Source organism: Galeopterus variegatus, unplaced genomic scaffold (assembly GCF_000696425.1).
Source record: "Galeopterus variegatus unplaced genomic scaffold, G_variegatus-3.0.2 Scaffold292, whole genome shotgun sequence".
In the NCBI taxonomy this organism is placed as follows: Eukaryota; Metazoa; Chordata; class Mammalia; order Dermoptera; family Cynocephalidae; genus Galeopterus; species Galeopterus variegatus.
Window position 1 is genome coordinate 111,971 of NW_007726403.1, and position 19,301 is coordinate 131,271.

Consider the following 19,301-nt stretch of genomic DNA (forward strand, 5'->3'; position numbering starts at 1 on the left):
AGGAGGGGGGGGGGGGCGGGGGGGCGCGCGGCTCCGGTGCGCCTCTGGGGGGCGCGGGGGCGCTCCCGCCGAGGGTTCAGATCCCACATACAGACCGGTTCCCGCTCACTGGCTGAGCGAGGTGTGGGAGCAACACCGAGGGTTGCAATCCCGTTGCCGGTCCTGGTCCGGTACGGGCGCGACACTGAGGGTTGTGATCCGTTGCCGGACACGAAAAAAGACAAAAAAAAGGAAAAAAAAAAAAAAAGATATAAGAATACTGAAAAATGTCCTATTGTAAAGCCACATGAAATACTAAACTGACTCCAGGAGAAAATAATCTCAAACATTAAAAGTTAACTTCATGTTAGAGAAAGCTCAAATTCCTGCTTACAGTTAATATACAAAGTCCAACACAGTTCTGCTACTTACACTTATTTCTGAGAGAACAAACATAAATCCCAAAAATTCCTGCTGGGCCTACTGCCCAGAGTCTAGTCTAGATCACTGCAAAAGTTTAATATATTGATTAAACTAACACTAGAGTTTTATGAACTTATTAGCATATAACCCACCTTGTAACGTCTATTAGACAACATCATACTTCCCAGTTATACAGGCACAATATTTCATGATTCCTGACTCCATCTACCTGGACCTTTACTGCCAGGCAAGCAGTGCAAACTTGCTGCTGGGTTTGCTGCTGCTGTTATTCTTACTGTTTCAGCCTCCAAACTCTTCCCTTCATCTCTCCCACTCCTGTCTACTTCACTTTGTCTAGAGCTAACGCATCACAACATTTGGCTGGGATTATCGTAAGAGCAAAACTAGTGTCTTTAGTCACTTCTTCACACTAAAACAGCTTTTACTTTAAATTTTATTATCTCAGTATTCCCCACAAATATTTTCCCTGACATCACCCCAACTTAAAAGTAATTTCTCCATGGGCAATTCTAACTGCCAAGTGTCAATTGCATTCCTCTGACACAGATCTTCTCCCTGCAGGTCAGTCTCATAGATATGACAGCTACCTACTCAGTGTGAGGGTTATTTTACTTTTTATAAGTTTGAAGAAAAAAGAATAAATTTGCCCACTGGTCTCATGATTTATAATTTTTAAATGTTCTTTACTCTTAAAAGAAACAAAAATGAACTACTTTATTAGAAAATGCACCAAAAGAATTAAAAAACTCCAATGACAAAGTCATTTTGTAGTCTTCCTTTCTTCAACATTTTCTACGTAAACAGATTGACTACAAATGCACATACTCTTTACTATAGATCCTATTAGTGGAAATACATCTTTAGGAGCTCAAATGCCTTAAAATAATGACTGTATACTATACCTTTATTTTAAGCCTAATGATTGCAGTATCACCTTTTAGTATTCTGGTGTTCAGTATAATGTAGAATTTTAAAGTACCAAAATGTGGTTTGATACCTTTATTTCTGAATTACTGAACACCTGAAGTCAGAATGAATGACATCTGACACATACCCTGCTAAGTATATGCTGCACCACACTTTCAAATTGAGCAAAGCTCAACTCCCTTAGAAAGTTTCTTCTCTACTTCCACAATGCTCTCAAGCAGCACTTCTCAAATTCAATGTATATCCCAATCAACGGGAATCTTGTTAAAAAGCAGATTCTGACTCACCAGGTCCACCGTGGGACCTGAAATTCTGCATTCTAATAAGCTCTCAGGTGAAGCCAACACTACAGGTCCACAGACCACAGAGGAGAAAAAGAAATCACCACCAAGAAAGCAAAGATTCTGCAACAGTATTTTTAACTAAACTATTAACTGTAATCACAGTTCAAAGACTTTCCAAACAAGTTTAATGTAAAACACGACAGTACTGAAATTAAGTTTATTCTGCATCCAAATCTCCATCTAAGATACCTAAAGAGGGCAAAGATGAATTGAAAACTATTTCTGTGAAACAAATACTACAGCCCACAGGGGGGAAAAATTAAAAATTAAAAACTACAGTCTATGACCTAGCAGTTTAATTCCTAGATATTTACCCTAAAGAAATGATAACTTGATGTTCAAATAAAAACCTGTAGGAAAATGTTTACAGCTCTATTCTGAATCACCCAAACTGGAAACATTTAGATGTACTTCAATGAGTAAATTTATAAACTGTGGTACATCCAAACCATGAAATGCTACTTGGCAATAAAAAGGAATGAACTACTGACACAACTGAAATGAAATCGCAAGGGCACATTATGCCGTGTGAAAGAAGTCAATGTCAAAAGGTTATATGTTACAATGATTTCATTTATATGACATTCTCCAAGAGACTGTTGTCTAGTGGTTAGGAATGCAGGAGGGTATGACTACAAAGGGACAGCACAAGGTATTTTTTGAGTGATGGAACTGTCTTAGAATGCAAACTTGTGGTCCACGTCTTGGGGCCCAGGTAAGCCTTGAATTGCATCAAGATCAGGCAAGCCCTGAATTGACAATGAAGCACAGCTGATACCACCTGTTCAAGTGTAGGTCATTTGACAACATTCACTAAGCTGGACTCATTCTTTCAGACACTGGTTACTAACTTTCTTTCTGTTTTGGTTTGTTTTTTTTTTAATTGGATGAGACAAATGTCTTAATGGGTTGAAAGAGTTACCATATTAATTTCTTGTTTGTTTGCAAATTTAAAGAGAAATAGAGGCATAGTTTTCATCCAGTTTTAAATGCACTTGTAAAAAACAGATGTGGGTTTTATAACAGGGATATCTATATGAAACTAAAAAAATAAAAGTATTACCTATTAAGATCAGCAACTACCTGACCCACATTCAAGTTTCCCCATTATTCCCACATTGTCCCAGGTTGTCAAATCAGTATTTAAGAAGCAGAATTTCACATCATTGTCACATGGATATAGGCCAGTCCTGGTTCATCAGGTCCTGGTCTCCTGGTAACAGGACTCCCTGCTATATTAACTCTTATTCTAAACACAGTGCTTTAAAAAAAATGCATCTCCCTTTGCTATATGGTTTACAGAATAAACTAACCTATCTGCCAAAATGTTGACCTTCTGTATAGTTTTTAACAAATATTACCTCGCATTCCACTCACAGCAGAATTCCATTGAAGGACAGTGTTGGGTTACAACATAAAAATCAAATTATTCAAATATTACACTTTATAAGAATTTATATATATGTAAATATTTGATTTCATTATCGACATTGCCAAAAATACTCAGTGGTTTGAATTTCAGCTACTGATTTACTTTGAAAACCTGAAAGATTTACTTTTAATTCTTAATAAAGGGTACATATAAAAAGGACCATGAAAGTACTTAAAATATAAAGAGGTCCACCTATGCCTTATATATACGAGAAAATCTAGGGGAGAGTTAAGACCTAGACTTGTACATATTTTGAAGTTCTCCAGCTAATTCTGAAATGAACCTAAAATTTCAGTGTGTTGAAGGAAAATTCAATATTGTATCCCGAAATCTGAACAGAAACAATGGGTGGTTCCCTGAAATAGAAAAAAAGAAAATCATAAAGAACACCACTTATGAAAAGTTCCTACAAGTTTTTAATGCTTATTTATAAAATAATTCTTTATTACATCAAATGCAAATCAAAATATATGATTCCACCAACGGTGAAAACTTCTAAGTTGGAAAGATTGAACAACTGTGCAAAAATTACAAGAAAAAAATTACAGACCAATATCCTTCATGAATAGCAATACCTATTTCCTTTAGAAAATAAAAGCATATTGGAATCCAGCAAAATATAAGGATAATACACACAACCAAGTGGGGTTTATCCAGAAACACCAGATTGATTTAACACTCAAAAATCAGCCAACTTAATAAATTGTACCTAGAGAAAAATTCCAAATATATGTAGATACCCCTCCTCTTCCAGGAAGTGTAGCTTAAGACCTCCCCACCACTCTCCTGCAGGGCAGCCTAGATTTCATGACTTGCTTCCCAAGAGTGGAATAAAGAAAGGCAAAGACAGTAACAATGAGGAGGGCTGGCAGACACTGCCTTTCCCAAATGATCAAGGTTAACTTCACCAGGGATGTCATGTGGCATAAGGGGCTGAGAAGGGAACTTCACCTCTATGGTATCCTTTCCAAAAATCCATAACTTCAGTCTAATCATGAGAAAAGTGACAAACAAATCCAGACTGGGAGGCATTCTACAGGATACCTGGCCAGCACTTCTCAAGGCTGTCAAGGTCATGAGATAAAAGGAAAAACTGAGAAACTGACACAGAACAGAGGAGAAAGGGAAAACATGACAACACGATGATGCCCTGAGTTGGATCACGGAACCGAAAGAGGGCACTTAGGAGAAAACTGGCAAAATGGAAATAAAATTTGGAATACAATTAAAAAGTCTATTATTGGGAATTAAAAGTTAATTTAATTCCCAATAATAAAATATGGGATAAGAACCACATGATTATCTCAATACATGCAGAAAAAGCATCGACAAAATTCAATACCAATTTCTGATTTCTTTAAAAAAATCTCAGCAAACCAGAAATAGAAAAGAACTTCCTCAATCTTATCGAAAAACTTCCAGCTAGCATACTTGATAAAATACAGAACATTTTCCCCCCAACATCAAAAACAAGGCAAGAATGTCTGTCCTCAATGCTTCTATTCTACATATTGCTGGAGGTCAGTAAGACAAAAGAAAAAAATAAAAGGATACACACTGAAAAGGAAAAATTTAAAAACTGTCTTTATTAACAGGCAACGTGATTATTAAATTAGTGTTTCCTAATTTGATCTAAAGATACGATGCAATCTCCACCAAAATTCCAACCAGATTTTTAGTAGATGTTGACAAGTCCATTCCAGAATTTATATAGAAATTCAAAGGACCAAGAACAGCCAAAATAATCCTGAAAAGAAAGAACAAAATTAGTGGATTTACACTACTTGATTTCATGTTACAGTAATCATGACTGTACAGCATTAGCATGAGGATACATAAACAAATCAATGAAACAGAAAAGAGATTCCAGAAAGAGACCTAAACTTAAATGGTCAATGATTCCCAACACAAGCACCAAAACACTCCAATAAGAAAGAAAAGTCTTGGGCCGGCCCGGTTGCGCACTGGATAGTGCGCCGCTTGGGAAGCGCGGCGGCGCTCCCGCCCGAGGGTTCGGATCCCACATACAGACCGGTTCCCGCTCACTGGCTGAGCGAGGCGCGGGAGCAACGCCAAGGGTTGCGATCCCGTTGCCGGTCCCTGGTACGGGGGCAACACTGAGGGTTGCGATCCGTTGCTGGACACGGAAAAAGACAAAAAAAAAAAAAAGAAAGAAAAGTCTTTACAACAAATAATAATGGAACAATTAGATATAAATAGGGAAAAAATTGAATCTCGTTTTTCACACACACATATAAGCTGAGATAGATCACAGTCCTAAACTAAAATTATTTAATACTATGAAGCTTCCAGAAGAAAAAAGGACACTATCTTTGCAACTCTGGACTAGGCAAAGATTTCTTAGATCTCAAAATTACTTGGTCTTCATAAAAATTTAAAATTTTCTGCTCATGAAAGGATACATTTACATTTAAGAAAATAAAAACACAAGCCACAGACTCAGAGAAAATACTCATAATACCTGTATCTGCCAACAGACTTGATATCCAACATATATAGACAACTATCTATCTCTACCTAGAATACACAGTATATATACAAATATATAGTCTACAAAGAAGATATATTGTCTATGTAGAATACAGATGTATAGACAATATATTTTCTCTATGAAGAATATATAGACCACATACAGTATATAGAGACAAAAATAAAACAACCTTTTTTTTTTAAAGTAAAAGACTAAAACTGGACCCAAAGAAGATATATAAAGTCCAATAAGCACATGAAACAGTGCTCAACCTTAGTCATCAGAGAAATGCAAACTAAAACCACGATGACACACTCAGTAGAAGGACTAAATGAAGAGACTGACAACATCAACTGCTGGGGGAACAATAGGGGCCGTCCTACATCACTGGTGAGAGTATAAAATGGTTTCAACCACTTTAAAACCATTGGGCAGTTTTTTTCTGATCAAATTAAAAATACCTCTAACCTCTTTAAGCAATTCCATTACTAGTTAACAACAAGAGAAATGAAAACATTCATCCACAAAAAGATGTGTAATATAATCTATACAGTAGCTTTATTCATAATAACTGGAAACAACCCAAACATCTATCATCAGGAGAATGAATAAGGTATATATCCATGAAATGGAATAAACTATCGATACATGTGATTTCTTGGATGAATTTCACACACATGTTCAGCAAAAGAAGGTAGACACAGGAGTACATACTGAATGATTACATTTATATGCAGTTCTAGAATAGGAAAGACTAACTCAGAGTAACAGAAATAAGAACGGCGTTTGCCTCTGAGGAGTCAAAACTGAATAAAAAGAAATAAGGAACTTCCTGGGATGATGGAACTGTTCCTTATCAATGGAAGAACGGTATCTTTGGATGTATACACATAGCAAAACTTACTCTGTACCTATCCCTGAATATAAATGTTACAATTTTTAAAGTACTTTAAATAGTGCAAAGATTTCTTTAAATTTCTCTCATTTCTTCCTCTGTACATGCCAAAACTATCTAAAATGACAAACCTTTATAACTATGTTAGAAAACAGCAGCATAACTGGCACTAATGTGGCCACATAATTAGAAAGGATTGATAGTCTTTATAATGAGATCTAATTGTTTCAAGTATAGTGATTTCTTTGTATTAACCAAGAACAGTAAAGGAGCCACCTAAAATAGGCTTTCCAACTAAAATTAATTAATTTGGTGATTTTTTAGTTCTATAATTCAGATTCTTAACATTGCTCCTAGAATGAAGTCATCTGAAAAACTGCAACATGCTCTCTACTTCTGTCTTAAGCACTCCAGAGCAAGGCACGCTCCGATACGCCACGAAGCATAACGGGATGTTCATCAACACTGCAGACATTTACTTTAAGAAAATGGGTCAAAGAACTAGGAAGGCACCAAACACACAGCTGTATGCGGCACACTATAACTGTTACTCCTCCCTGAGGACTATATAATTTACTTAGACTTCTAAAAAAAAGATAGATCTATCTCTAAACCAAATCTCCAAAACCAATGCCTACAAAAGGTATTAAAATTGTAAGCAATGTCTACTTGTCAGGACCTAAAGTAGTACTATGCACACAAGATCTCAATAGTCATCTTTTTGAGTGACTAATATTCAGTGATTCTACTGTAAAAAAACAAGCCCAGAGGGGCCAGCCCGGTGGTGCACTGCTACAGTGCGCCGCTTGGGAGCGCGATGGCGCTCCCGCCAAGGGTTCGGATCCCACATAGAGACCGGTTCCCGCTCACTGGCTGAGTGAGGTGCGGGTGCAACACTGAGGGTTGCGATCCTGTTGCCGGTCCCGGTCCGGTACGGGCGCGACACTGAGGGTTGCAATCCGTTGCTGGACACGAAAAAAGACAAAAACGAAAAAAAAAAAACAAGCCCAGAGTATATGTTGCTAGGGAAAAAGACCAGCACATCATCTGCCTCCAGTAAGGACGATTAAAGGTCCTAACAGCATTACAAAGAATTTTCAGTCAACACAAAAACAAGCAACACAAGGTAAACTTACAATCAATGAAAGAATAAAAAAAGTAAATGTATTAATGACTTTAAAAAATATTTTTAAATACTAAATTTAAAATTAAATTATGGTACATACAATTTAAAAGAAAAAAGCAAATAATACACCTCCTAGCAGATGGTATTAAAAAGATAAAATATTTAACTTGGATGAGCTCTTACTTTGTGTTCTGAGCATGCATACTGAAAACAATCCTTAGCAAGTTTCATGGCAGTGCTGACAGCAACGAGAAACCACAGCAGTGAGACAAATGCGACCTCCAGTTCTCTGCCTTTCAGGTTAGACAGTCAAAATTTTAACCACCTTATATTTCCCTGTTCCTTCATATTTTAAAAGAAAACAGAATATTTCTCTACTTATAAAAGTTATTTTGCTTATAGCAAAAACTTTTTAAAGTCAGAAAATACTGGAGTACAAAGACTAAGTAATCCCCCTATCTAGAGGTAATCACTATTACCACTTTTATCTTTGTCTGGACTTTAAAAAAAAATGTACACATATACATTTAGATACGCAGTTACAGGGGAAGCTACCATCTTGCTCTTTTCACGATGTATCCTGATACAGTGTGTTCCTTGGGATCCAAGGGCAGTCTTGCTTACTGCCCATTATGACAGGTTTGGGTTCCCTATGCTCAAGAGTTCCTCCCATAACACAGTCCCTATATGTGCAGGGTCTGCTGGCCCTCCTCTTCACATGGCCCAGCAGGAATGGGGTCTTAGAGAATTGATGCTAAAAAGGCATCTCTCATCTAACTTGCAGAAATTATTATTTTAAATGAATATATAAAAACTCACTGAAAACCACAATTAGAAAAAATACACAGAAACATCAGTAGAATATTTATGAAAAAAAAGATGTATCATTCGTATTTCAGAATTTAGTTTAAGTCATTTAAATGGAATACAGACAGAGATCTAAAGCACCGTCTGGTATGCTGTATCCCACTGGAAGATTTGATTGTGATTTATTTAATCCTCTGTAACAATTCAAATTGCTTCCATTTTTTTTCAAAGCTGCGAATAAATACCTGGTGCAAGCATCTTTGAACGTATCTTAATTAATTCTTCTGGATAAATTCATTAAAGTGGAACTGTTGAGTCAAAGGACAAGTACTTTACGGTTTTTGATACTGTCAACAACAGTGAAGGGTCTAAGATTTTACTCTTCTCGCAAGCTAACAAGTTAGCCGGTCACCACCTCATAAAAGATGTGAGAAACATCCTGGTCAGAGACCAGGACAGTTTATTACTCATATCACTAGCGGAAGCAATTGTGCGCAAGTTTCCTAAGGCTCCACTCCCACTGGGCCATGTGAAAAGGAGGGCCAGGTGACTCTGCACATACAGGGGGCTATGTTACAGGAGGAACCCCCGAGCAAAGGGAACCCAAATCTGTCATAATGAGTAATAATCAAGCCTGCCCTTGAATCCCAAGGAATATGCTGTATCTTTCAAGGCTGTTTGTGACACAAAAATCCTTGAGAAGATACTTTGAAACAAAGGGCTAGCAAAGCACACAGAAACAAGAAGGACCCATGGAAAACTGTCTTCTGACAATGTTTCTAAAATGCTCTCCCAACTGCATGAGACTACACCCGACCAATAATGTGGATGTTTGCCAATATTAAAATAGGTTAAAACTCTCAACTTTGTTTTAATTTTAACTTTGTGAATATATTTTCATGTTGCTCATTTGCTTATTCCTTTTTAATTACCTCCTTACTTTACTCTCTTTTCTACAGGACTACTCATCTGTATGTACTGAACATACTATATACTGAATATTAACCTTTACATCCTGAATATACTAACTTCATATACTAAATATATTAATTCTTAGATACATATGCAACTATTTCCCCATATGTGTCATTTGGCTGAACTCTGTTTATAGTGCTTTGGAGCATTTGCATATAGCCAGATCACTGTTTTGCTACACAGCTTTAAAAGTCCTAATTTTAAGAGCAGAAGAGACAATCTGTTACCACTGTTACTCATTCTCTATCACCTCCTTAATAATAAAACCCCCAATTTTAGTTGAACACGGCGTCACCTAACTAGAACACTATTTGCCAGCTTCCCTTGCTGTTAGGTATATATAGCCTTGGGACTAGAGTATCGTTAACGCTATGTATACGCATGTCCTCGTAAAGGGGAGGCACAATCCCTTTCAATCTCCTGCAAGTCACTGCTTGGAAAATAGACCATGACAAGAGCAGCAGCCCGGGAGTTGTACAAGAGAAGTCTGGAAGAATTCTGGGTATCCGATTACCTGTTGAGACCAATACCAGAGCCGAAATGTCCTCTGAAATTTTTTGACATTATGAGAAATACATTCTAGTATTTGGTGGGTTTTTGGTTTGTAGGTAAGCCTAATGCTGACACACCATGATTCAAACATTTTCTTCCGATACATTTACAGTTTCGGATGTGTGCACATGCACAACTGTTTTTGTTTACACTGAAATCTTTAATCAATCTGAGATCCATATTGGTATAAGAAAGGGATCTAACTTCCCCCTGAACGATTAATCCTTTCTCAGTCTGTCTGAGGTATTCTGTCACATGAACTCACACGCTACTTCATTTTTTTAAGGCTGGGTCTGATCACTAATGTTCCTCCAAAGACCACTCCCTCTCTACTTCTCTCCCTCCCTTCCCTCCCCGCCTCTAGAAGACACTGAAAATGGAAGTCAAGATTACCATTTTTTCTACAGTAGCCCACTTTTGTTTTAATATTTTAACGAATACAGTTCAGGATTTGAAGTTCAAAATATCTAGATCTACAAACACATACCTTGTCACTTCCAGAACGCAACTATGCAATGGTAACATTTGTTAACATTCTTTATTCTTTACCTGCTTTATAATAAAATAGCTTATATCTCCAGAGATCATTTGAAAATTGAAGTCTAAAAATCCTTTTCCCATTCTAAAATATGCTACAAATACAATATGATATCACAGAAGAGTAAGGAAAATATTACCTAAAAAACTGCAACAAATTACAGGGGGGAAAAATCAATGAAATGAATTTTTCAGTTTCAAAATAACACAAACGAATAAAAAGGACACAAAATTAAAGGCACTACATTCCTTGGTTCACTCTCAACTATTTACCACCTGAAATAGTCTCCAGAGCACCCTCTGTCTGATGCCTCCCTCCTTTAACAGCATTTCAGATGTCTTCTTTCTCAGACGTGCTGTGCCTTAACTACACTTTTACAGGTCTGACCTAGATTCATCATAGCTTTGTACTAGGGAGAGAGCTACACAATATGGTGGTGAACAAGACATTCCTAATCTCATCTACCCGAGCTTTTAATATTTTCTTTAAGCTTTGTCTTGGTTACCTTGACCAAATACATTCTACAACTGGAGAATCCGGTAGAGTTCTTTGTACTGTTCTTCCATCTTTTCTCTAAATTTCAAATTATTTCAAAAGAAAGAGAGACAGAAAGCACACAAACACACACAAAATGAAATTTAACCTGTTAGGGGGAATGAAAGGATATGACTAGAAGATGCTTCTGTTATGTACACAGCACACACACTGATACACTCTGTCACAGCATTATTTATATTAGGAAAAAGAAAGGGTATATAAAATGTTTTATGAACTGAGTTTCTAAAGCCTTGGTGTAAGACCTAAAGTAAAAGACCTAAGCCAGTAAATATCAGTTTTCATGATCTCTTGGGGACAAAAAGAAGGAAAAAGGTATTAAGGAAAATTATTGAGAAAATACACTAAGGAAAATGTTTAAGCAAGTCAACAAGTGTTCTGGCTGAAGAATAATTTTGTGCCCTACATGCCTGGCCCACAGGAGCCAGGACTGGGATCAAAGAACAGCACCAATTTCACCCTACACCTCCCCCACCTCTCTTAGTCCACTGACATCCATCTTCCAAGACCTATTTCAGAGGCTCGCCTCTTCCACAAAGGCTCGTCGATCACCACCCCTCTCTCCACAGGGTTCCCCTGGTGAGCTCCTAGCACTGTGTCTGAGTTTCTCTTGGCAGGTTTTACTTCTTCTGTTTTCACCCCACAGGAACTTGCTCACATCTTTTCTCTCCCCTGTATCAGGCCATGAGTTCCTTGACGGCTCACCCTTGTTTCTTCAACATCTAAGCACAGGGAATCCTACCGCATTTTTTGAATAACGGTCCAAATTAACTAATGTTAACTAATTAAAAATAATTACAGTGCTGCTTCCAAAGCACTATGATATACATCATGTTTTTGAAAGATATCTGCCCACACTTAAAGGCACACGCTAGCTGGAAGTCACAGCGCACCAGAGCTCACTTCCCATGAAGCCTAGAAAGCTCAGGTTTTCAGGACATTCATAGTTCAGAGATAAACCAACTCTTCATTAATGCTAAAAGATGCTCATTTTAAAACTAAGGGGGGGAAAAAACCCCAGCAAACCTTTTGACCCTTTTTAAAAGATGAACAAACACCTCCTCATTTTCAGGAGCACCCTGGGAACCAGTAATCTCATCTAACTCCTCTTCAGCAACACAGCCCTCCAGCTCCTGCAGTCCTTGTGCCCACCATAAGCCTGCAAGTATTCGTCATCCTGACAGCCACTGAAGAGAAAGCAAGTTTTCCTCATACAGCTTTTGGGTATTTTTTCTTTTAAGCATTTTTCATCTTTACAATTCATGCTTAATTATTTCAGCAAATTTTCTATGGTAATTACCTGACTGAGCACAAAGCACTAAGCACAGAAACAGAACACAACCTCCTCTGTGTGTTAACACAAGCAAAGCACATCATGCTAACCCAATCATGAAGGTCAGTGACAAGGAGTTCTGCTTCACACTCCAGGAGCCCTGTTAAACAGCTCCTCTTTGAATCAAAACTATGAAAGGCAATCTTAAAAAGGCACTGTGTATATGCCCTCATGGAGGTGCTCAGCATCAATAAGGGACTGAAATCGCACACCCAGCTCTTCCCATTTTTATGGCGATGTAAGACAACAAAAGCATGGGTGATTCAACTCAACACCAGACCTTTCTGAAAATCACAAGCTGGTTTTAGTTTCTCTATCAAGCCCCGCCTTGAATGAGAGGATTCCAAGCTTCCTGTGAAAAGTAAGGGGCCTACCGGCAGGCATATGAAACAAAGCAAGCAAGCTGGCAGAAGACTACCACAACTGCAGAAGAAAGAGGGCTTCAACTGGCATTATCAACAAGTAACAAGAAGATCTCATCCTACTCAGTGGAGGTGAACTTCCCAGCATCCCTGGCCACTTGCTAAAACTTAACAGTAAAACAGTTATAAGGCAGATAACCTTCGAAGAGTAAACCACTTAACAACCTACTTTATTGTATATGACAATCTCATCCATACCATTCAAAGAAAGCAGCTGTAGTTAAGGTGACAAACCACCTTAGTTCCCAAAACTCCCTCTCAAGACTATCTGAACTAAGAAATTGTTAGCATCCTATCAAAAAAACCTCTCATTACCCATCATCCACTGGTAGCAGAACCTTCAGACATCAAATTAGGCCAGAGGATGCTAACCAAAAATTTCAGCCAATATACAATACAGTATACCCTACACCAATGGATTCTCACTGGGAAACTCTGCCACCCTTCACATAAACTGTCAATCTAAAATTGTTTTTACAGAAAAAAGTTTTATGAAATCCAATCTAAGGGCCAGCCTGTGGCTCACTTGGGAGACCGTGGTGCTGATAACACCAAGGCCACAGGTTCAGATCCTTATATAGGGACGGCTGGTTAGCTCACTTGGGAGAGTGTGGTGCTGACAATACCAAGTTGAGGGTTAAGATCCCCTTACCGGTCATCTTTTTAAAAAAAAGAAAAAAGAAATCCAATCTATGTTCATTTTAAAGGCCCTAAATGAACTGACTGCACTTAGAAGTATAAGACACCCCACAATTTTCTAATATTTTGTTGAATGATAAGCATTACAGACTCGTTACTAACACAAGAGTAAAAGTTTTAAAATGAAATCACAATTCACTCTCAGGAACAGAATGAGCAAAATTCACAAACTTAAGAATCATTGTACTTCAGAGTATAATAGGAAGGAACACCAGAGTTGTGCTACCTGCTCTTTCAACGTCTTTGCACCTTCCTTTCTTCACAGGTAACAGTGTACTTTCCAACTGTAAACTCTGTGGTTTTATGATTCCACTCCCAGTTATGTACAAAAACCCTCCATGTGACTTTATGAGTGAACTCCAACAGAATGACCATGCTCATGATCCACATTTCAGAGTTCAATTCTGGCTTCAGAGTTCAGGTTAACAAAATCTAGTTAAGCCAAGGAACCAAAGTTAAATAAACCATTTGATAAACTAAAATGCCACTGGGATACACAGGGATACAGTCGACTCATGTGCTCCTTAGTCTAATGATGAATAAATAAATAATCTGTGTATCAGTGGCAGCGGCAAAAGACAGTGAAAGAGGCTGCCACTGCCCAGCAAGAGGGGAGTACTTCATAGTTTATTTGTGTACCTCTTCCCATCCAAAGCAGTCATTTCAGACGCTATCATGATAACTATAAAAAAAGGAAAGAATGACCATGGCTATAACACTAGATGTATTAAGGTGAGCTGACATTGCTTACAGAAAGACATTCAATTACTTCTCCCCACCTTTAAAGTTTACAACTCTGTGAAAACGTTTGGATGCTTTCAGAAATTCTAAGTAAAAAAAACTTTTTAAGGTTTTTTTAATTCTGAAAAACAATTCATTTTAATGTGGAAGGGTAATTAAATGGCCACAGTTTCTTCTTCTCAATACCTGAATCTTAGACCACAAGATTTTGGATAATTAAGTTGGATTTTATTACAACTAGGGCCTATACGTAAGCTCGAGTTGGACAATGGAATACAAAAAAGGGAAATTCCTTCCTTTCTACAAAAAGCCAAAGTGAGAGGCCCCTCCTATGTAGCCATGCACGCTTGCTCCAACAAGACTTTCCACACTGCGATTTGTCCCGCTGAACTCTATCTAAGTTCACAGACAGGGCTCATGTTTTATGATTTTTATGATTTAGTGATATTTATATCCTCAGTGCTTGGACATCCGTAAAGACCTACTGAACTGAACTGTTGAATTAATGGGGCAAAAGGACCCCAGAGATAATTAGCCAGTCATCTTCTTTCACTGATGAGTAGTAAAAATAATAAATACTATAAGTAGAGAATAAACAGGCATATTCTTGAAAGATCTTGGTTTGATTTTTCAAAAGCTTTTAAATTAGCGTCCCACTTTAAGACAGTATATAAATACACTAGTAAACCAGAAGGCATCTGTCCATACTAGTGAAGGATTAGTTACCAAAACAAATCATTAAAGGGTTATCAAAATAACAAGTCCCCCATGATGACTTTTACCTGATTCTTTTTACCAAAACTACAAACAGTTTTTCATTACTACATTTACTAAAGAGCAAGCATTCAAAAAGAATAAAATCTTAAAACCAGCTATTGAGAAACATAAACACAATCATGACTGGAACTAAATATTCTAAGGTTCCACATAAATAATCCCTTTCAGAATTACTCATGTATATATCAATGACCAAAATTCAGCAATTTTTGAACTTTTTTCTCAAAGGAAAGGTACTTTGAAGATGTAAACAGAGAAAAGCAGCACTATTCCTACTGCAAATGGGTCCTAACTCTGCATGCGTCCATCCGCATCCCTGCAGCCCCATTTACACTCCACCTCAATGGGACCCTAGTGTTCCTGAAAACCCCAACACTCTACTGCAACTCCTGAGGTCACGTCCTCCCCTCACAAATTTCATAAAGTACTTTAAAAAACAAATCTCTTGGGGCCGGCCCGGTGGTGCACTGGATAGTGCGCCGCTTGGGAAGCGCGGCGGCGCTCCCGCCCGAGGGTTCGGATCCCACATACAGACCGGTTCCCGCTCACTGGCTGAGTGAGGTGCGGGAGCAACGCCGAGGGTTGCAATCCCGTTGCCGGTCCCCAGTCCGGTACGGGGGCAACACTGAGGGTTGCGATCCGTTGCCGGACAAGGAAAAAGACAAAAGACAAAAAAAAAAAAAAACCACAGGGAGTCTTTGAAGGTTTCTGAGGTGGGAAGTGACATGATGAAAACAGTGTCTTAATCAGATTAATTTGGAGATGAGGTACTGAATGGACTGCGGAAGTCTCTCTGGACTCATTACTACTACACTCCTCAGTTTCAGAAAAAACGAAGGCAAGGAAAAAGCAACATACTCAGAAAAAGTATTCCTCCTGACCTTTAAAAACAAAAAACCAAACAAACAAAAACTTATAAAAAGGAAAGAAAAAAAAAAAAAAAAAAAAAAAAAAAAAAATCTCTTTTGATGATGAATCGTTAAGACTGATGAGCAATCTTACACTAGTAACTTTTTCTTTCTTGACAGTTCAACTTAAAAAAAAAAAACCTACCTACCAAAACCATCTTTCTGAAATAAAAAATCAGCACAATCTTTGCTTCCTGATTACAGATAACAAATTATGTGTGACATTTCCTAAACTAACCTCCAATTTCTTTATTCAGGTTTAGACAGCTCTCAGTTACAAAACGGATGAATGAACAGGACATCAATCACGTTGGAATATTAGCACCTTAAAGATGTCTTTAGCAGGTCAATAATCTTTTCACCTTAGGAGGACTTTATCAGATCGTTTCTAAAGCCTGTATAAAAGCTCTGCATTAAGTACTTCTAACAATTGACAGTGTATCTCCACCACACAAAGCTGTTTTCTTCCTTAGGGTGCAATCCTCAAGGTCACGATTCTTTGCAGCCTTCCAGAATGACAAAGGAGCATTACCTCTGGCCAAACAAGCTGTCAACACAAACTTTGTCATAGCTCAGATAAAGAAACTGGCAGACAGTGATAATAAGGTCTAATTTCCCTCCCTCCCAAGGGAGGTAAATAGATTTCAAATCAGTCTAGAAACCTATGCATGGGAAGCCATGTTATCTTTGGCCATACAAAGGAGAAAAGACTCACTGTAAATTCATCTAAAGGTTCATTGATTTCGATGTCTAACACTTCATCATTGTAAAGGTGCTCCTCCTCTGGCTCTTCCACATATTCTATTTGGTCTTCTGTCAGCTCAGCATCGTGGCCTTCATACTGTCCTTCTGGGTACTCTTGAGTATACAATTCTGATCCATCAGATTTGTGATAAACTAGTTCATCCTCTCCTTGTTCATACTCAGATTCCTGTTCTCCAGACTGGTCATTAGTGTTGTCAGACAGTTCAAATGATGTAACCATGCCAGATGTGGTATTCAGACTAACTGTGACACCCTGAGAACTAGAAAGGACAAAAATATAGAGAAGGGTACTCAATGAGAGTGGAGCTTAAAACTAAACCATTATATAAATTATTACAAATATTTAAACCATGACTGGTGAAGTTATTCCAGTTACTGATAAATGCACATTTACTCCAACAATGAGTTAAAACAAAGGTCAATATGCTACACTGGGCCATAAACCCTTAATACAGAAGAGCTTCATGTGCTATACTGAGTCAGTGCCATACACTCTTAATGCATAGAGCAGAGCTCAATGTGTTGTGCTGAGCCCATACCACAGACTCAGTGCATATAGCGCCTCCACTTATCATTAGCTGCAGGTTATCTGACCAAAGAATCAAATCAACCAGATGAGGAAGCAGATCTGACTGGCAAAAGTCCAAGACTGAAACCAAATGGTTTCTAATTAACAAAATGAAATGGATGGAATCTGTTCGCAAAGATTTTGGAGTATTTATTATTCTATAAGCAGAAAATAAATTGAAATTTTTAAGAACCATTTTTTATATCTATGGTTAAATTATACACTAATGTTTAATAAAAAAAACCGAAATATTACAGATATGTGTGAAAATACATTTCAGTGTCCAAATAAATAAAATTTATACTAGTCATAAATATCTTTAAAAAATCATTCCTAATTTCTAGGAAACATAACAAAGAGGTTTTAAAACTGCAAAAAATCATATCCCACCTATTAAATTACAACAGCTAAATGCCAAACAATAAGGTGCAAGATAACACTTCAAATACAAGACTGTGCAGATAAATCTATGTTCACACATATTAAGCACCCAATCCTAACAAAAAACTGATTATACTACATTGACTTCAAGACTCTGTGGATAAAAAAACTCCAGAAACATATTTCAAGGGCAACCTAACTCAAAAGGTCAAAATATAATAATGATGTCAAGGAATGGAGCTGGGAAATTTATCTAACTGGTAGAATAACTTAAAACTATATATTTACCCATCAAAATTACTTTATATTAAAAAACCTGTTACAAATCTATGGCTCAATAATAAATGACATGTCAACAACAGAAAGATACTCATTATATTCAGACCGTCTAAAGTACAGTCCAAAAGAATTTCCAAAATGGTAATTCAGTAAATAGGTATGAATGAAAACTGCCTGAAAGGAAAACAAAGGCAGCAATATCACACTGCAACCAACAGCACGAAGAGTCAGAGGCTGCTACCCTCAATCCAAAGAAAGCAATTCTTTAAACAAGCAGCACATGCCTCTCATACTAAACTCTCTGCACTGACAGAACTCACAGAGGTCACTAAATGCAAGACCTACACTGATTTTAAACAGCTGATCTATTTACAGAAAACATATGGCTTTGACTCAAGGTTATACTGATATCCCCACTGAGAATGCAATCACATGTTAAAGATAGAATATATTATTCAATTATATTCCATTATTATTACAAATTACAAACAGTTCTTAAAAATTTAAAGAACATTTTTAATGAGTTAATAATGAATACCTGAAATTTTCTTCATCTTCATTATCACTCTGTAAAAGATCATCATTGAGCTCTTCATCTGACAAATCCGACTGATTCTAATTAAAATAAGAAATCTAATTAATATGTATCAATTGCATAAAAACTCATTATAAAAATATAAAATTACATTGATTGGATTATTTCTAACCTTGCAATATGAAAACATTTACCGTCCAGAGGTTTTCTCAGTTTGGTATTACCAGCGGACAACCAAGAGATTCCACGCTTGGAATACCTCACCCAGACTAATTTTTAGATGCCACAGGCAAGTAAGTATAAAAGCATCAAGTGCAATGATCATACTTACTTTAATTCTAATACAAGAAAAGGTAAGAGCTTCTTTTGCTAGACCTTACAAACAAATAATCTTTCCATATCATACATGAAAAAGAACAGTTTCCTTAAGATATGACTAAATTTAACACTGTTAGTATCCAAAATCTACAGACTTTTTAAACGTAAAAAGTGTAATTTTAGAAATAAGCAGATTTTAAATAACTGGATAACTCAATTAAAATGGTAAGGGATTATAATAAAACTGGTTTTTCCAATGCTGATCACATATGAAAATAAATGTTAGTAGCTCCGTTTCTCACTCCTATTCTTGATAGTACTATGTACTTACCATATCAGTAAGTAGAGGCACCCTAATGATTCTGTCAAGAGTTGCAGGTTTTGTTAGGGAAAATCTATCCCAGTGTCCTAGATTTAAAGGGGGGGGGGGGGGGGGGGGAATTACATTTTTCCCCCCGTAAAAATTACTTTTTTTTAAAAAAAAATAAGATAAAAAATTATTTCTTTTTC

General features: G+C 37.2%; 1 protein-coding gene across 1 annotated transcript in view; it reads right to left on the reverse strand.

Moving 5' to 3' along the window:
- The window catches only part of RBM33 (RNA binding motif protein 33), a 98,406-nt gene that overhangs the window by 66,845 nt on the left and 12,260 nt on the right, over positions 1-19,301 (reverse strand). Inside the window, exons 4-5 of the mRNA XM_008567081.1 lie at positions 18,477-18,553; positions 16,661-16,970 (exon numbers count right to left, since the gene is read on the reverse strand). Coding sequence (XP_008565303.1) covers positions 16,661-16,970; positions 18,477-18,553 — 387 coding nt within the window. The remainder of the gene's footprint in view (positions 1-16,660; positions 16,971-18,476; positions 18,554-19,301) is intronic.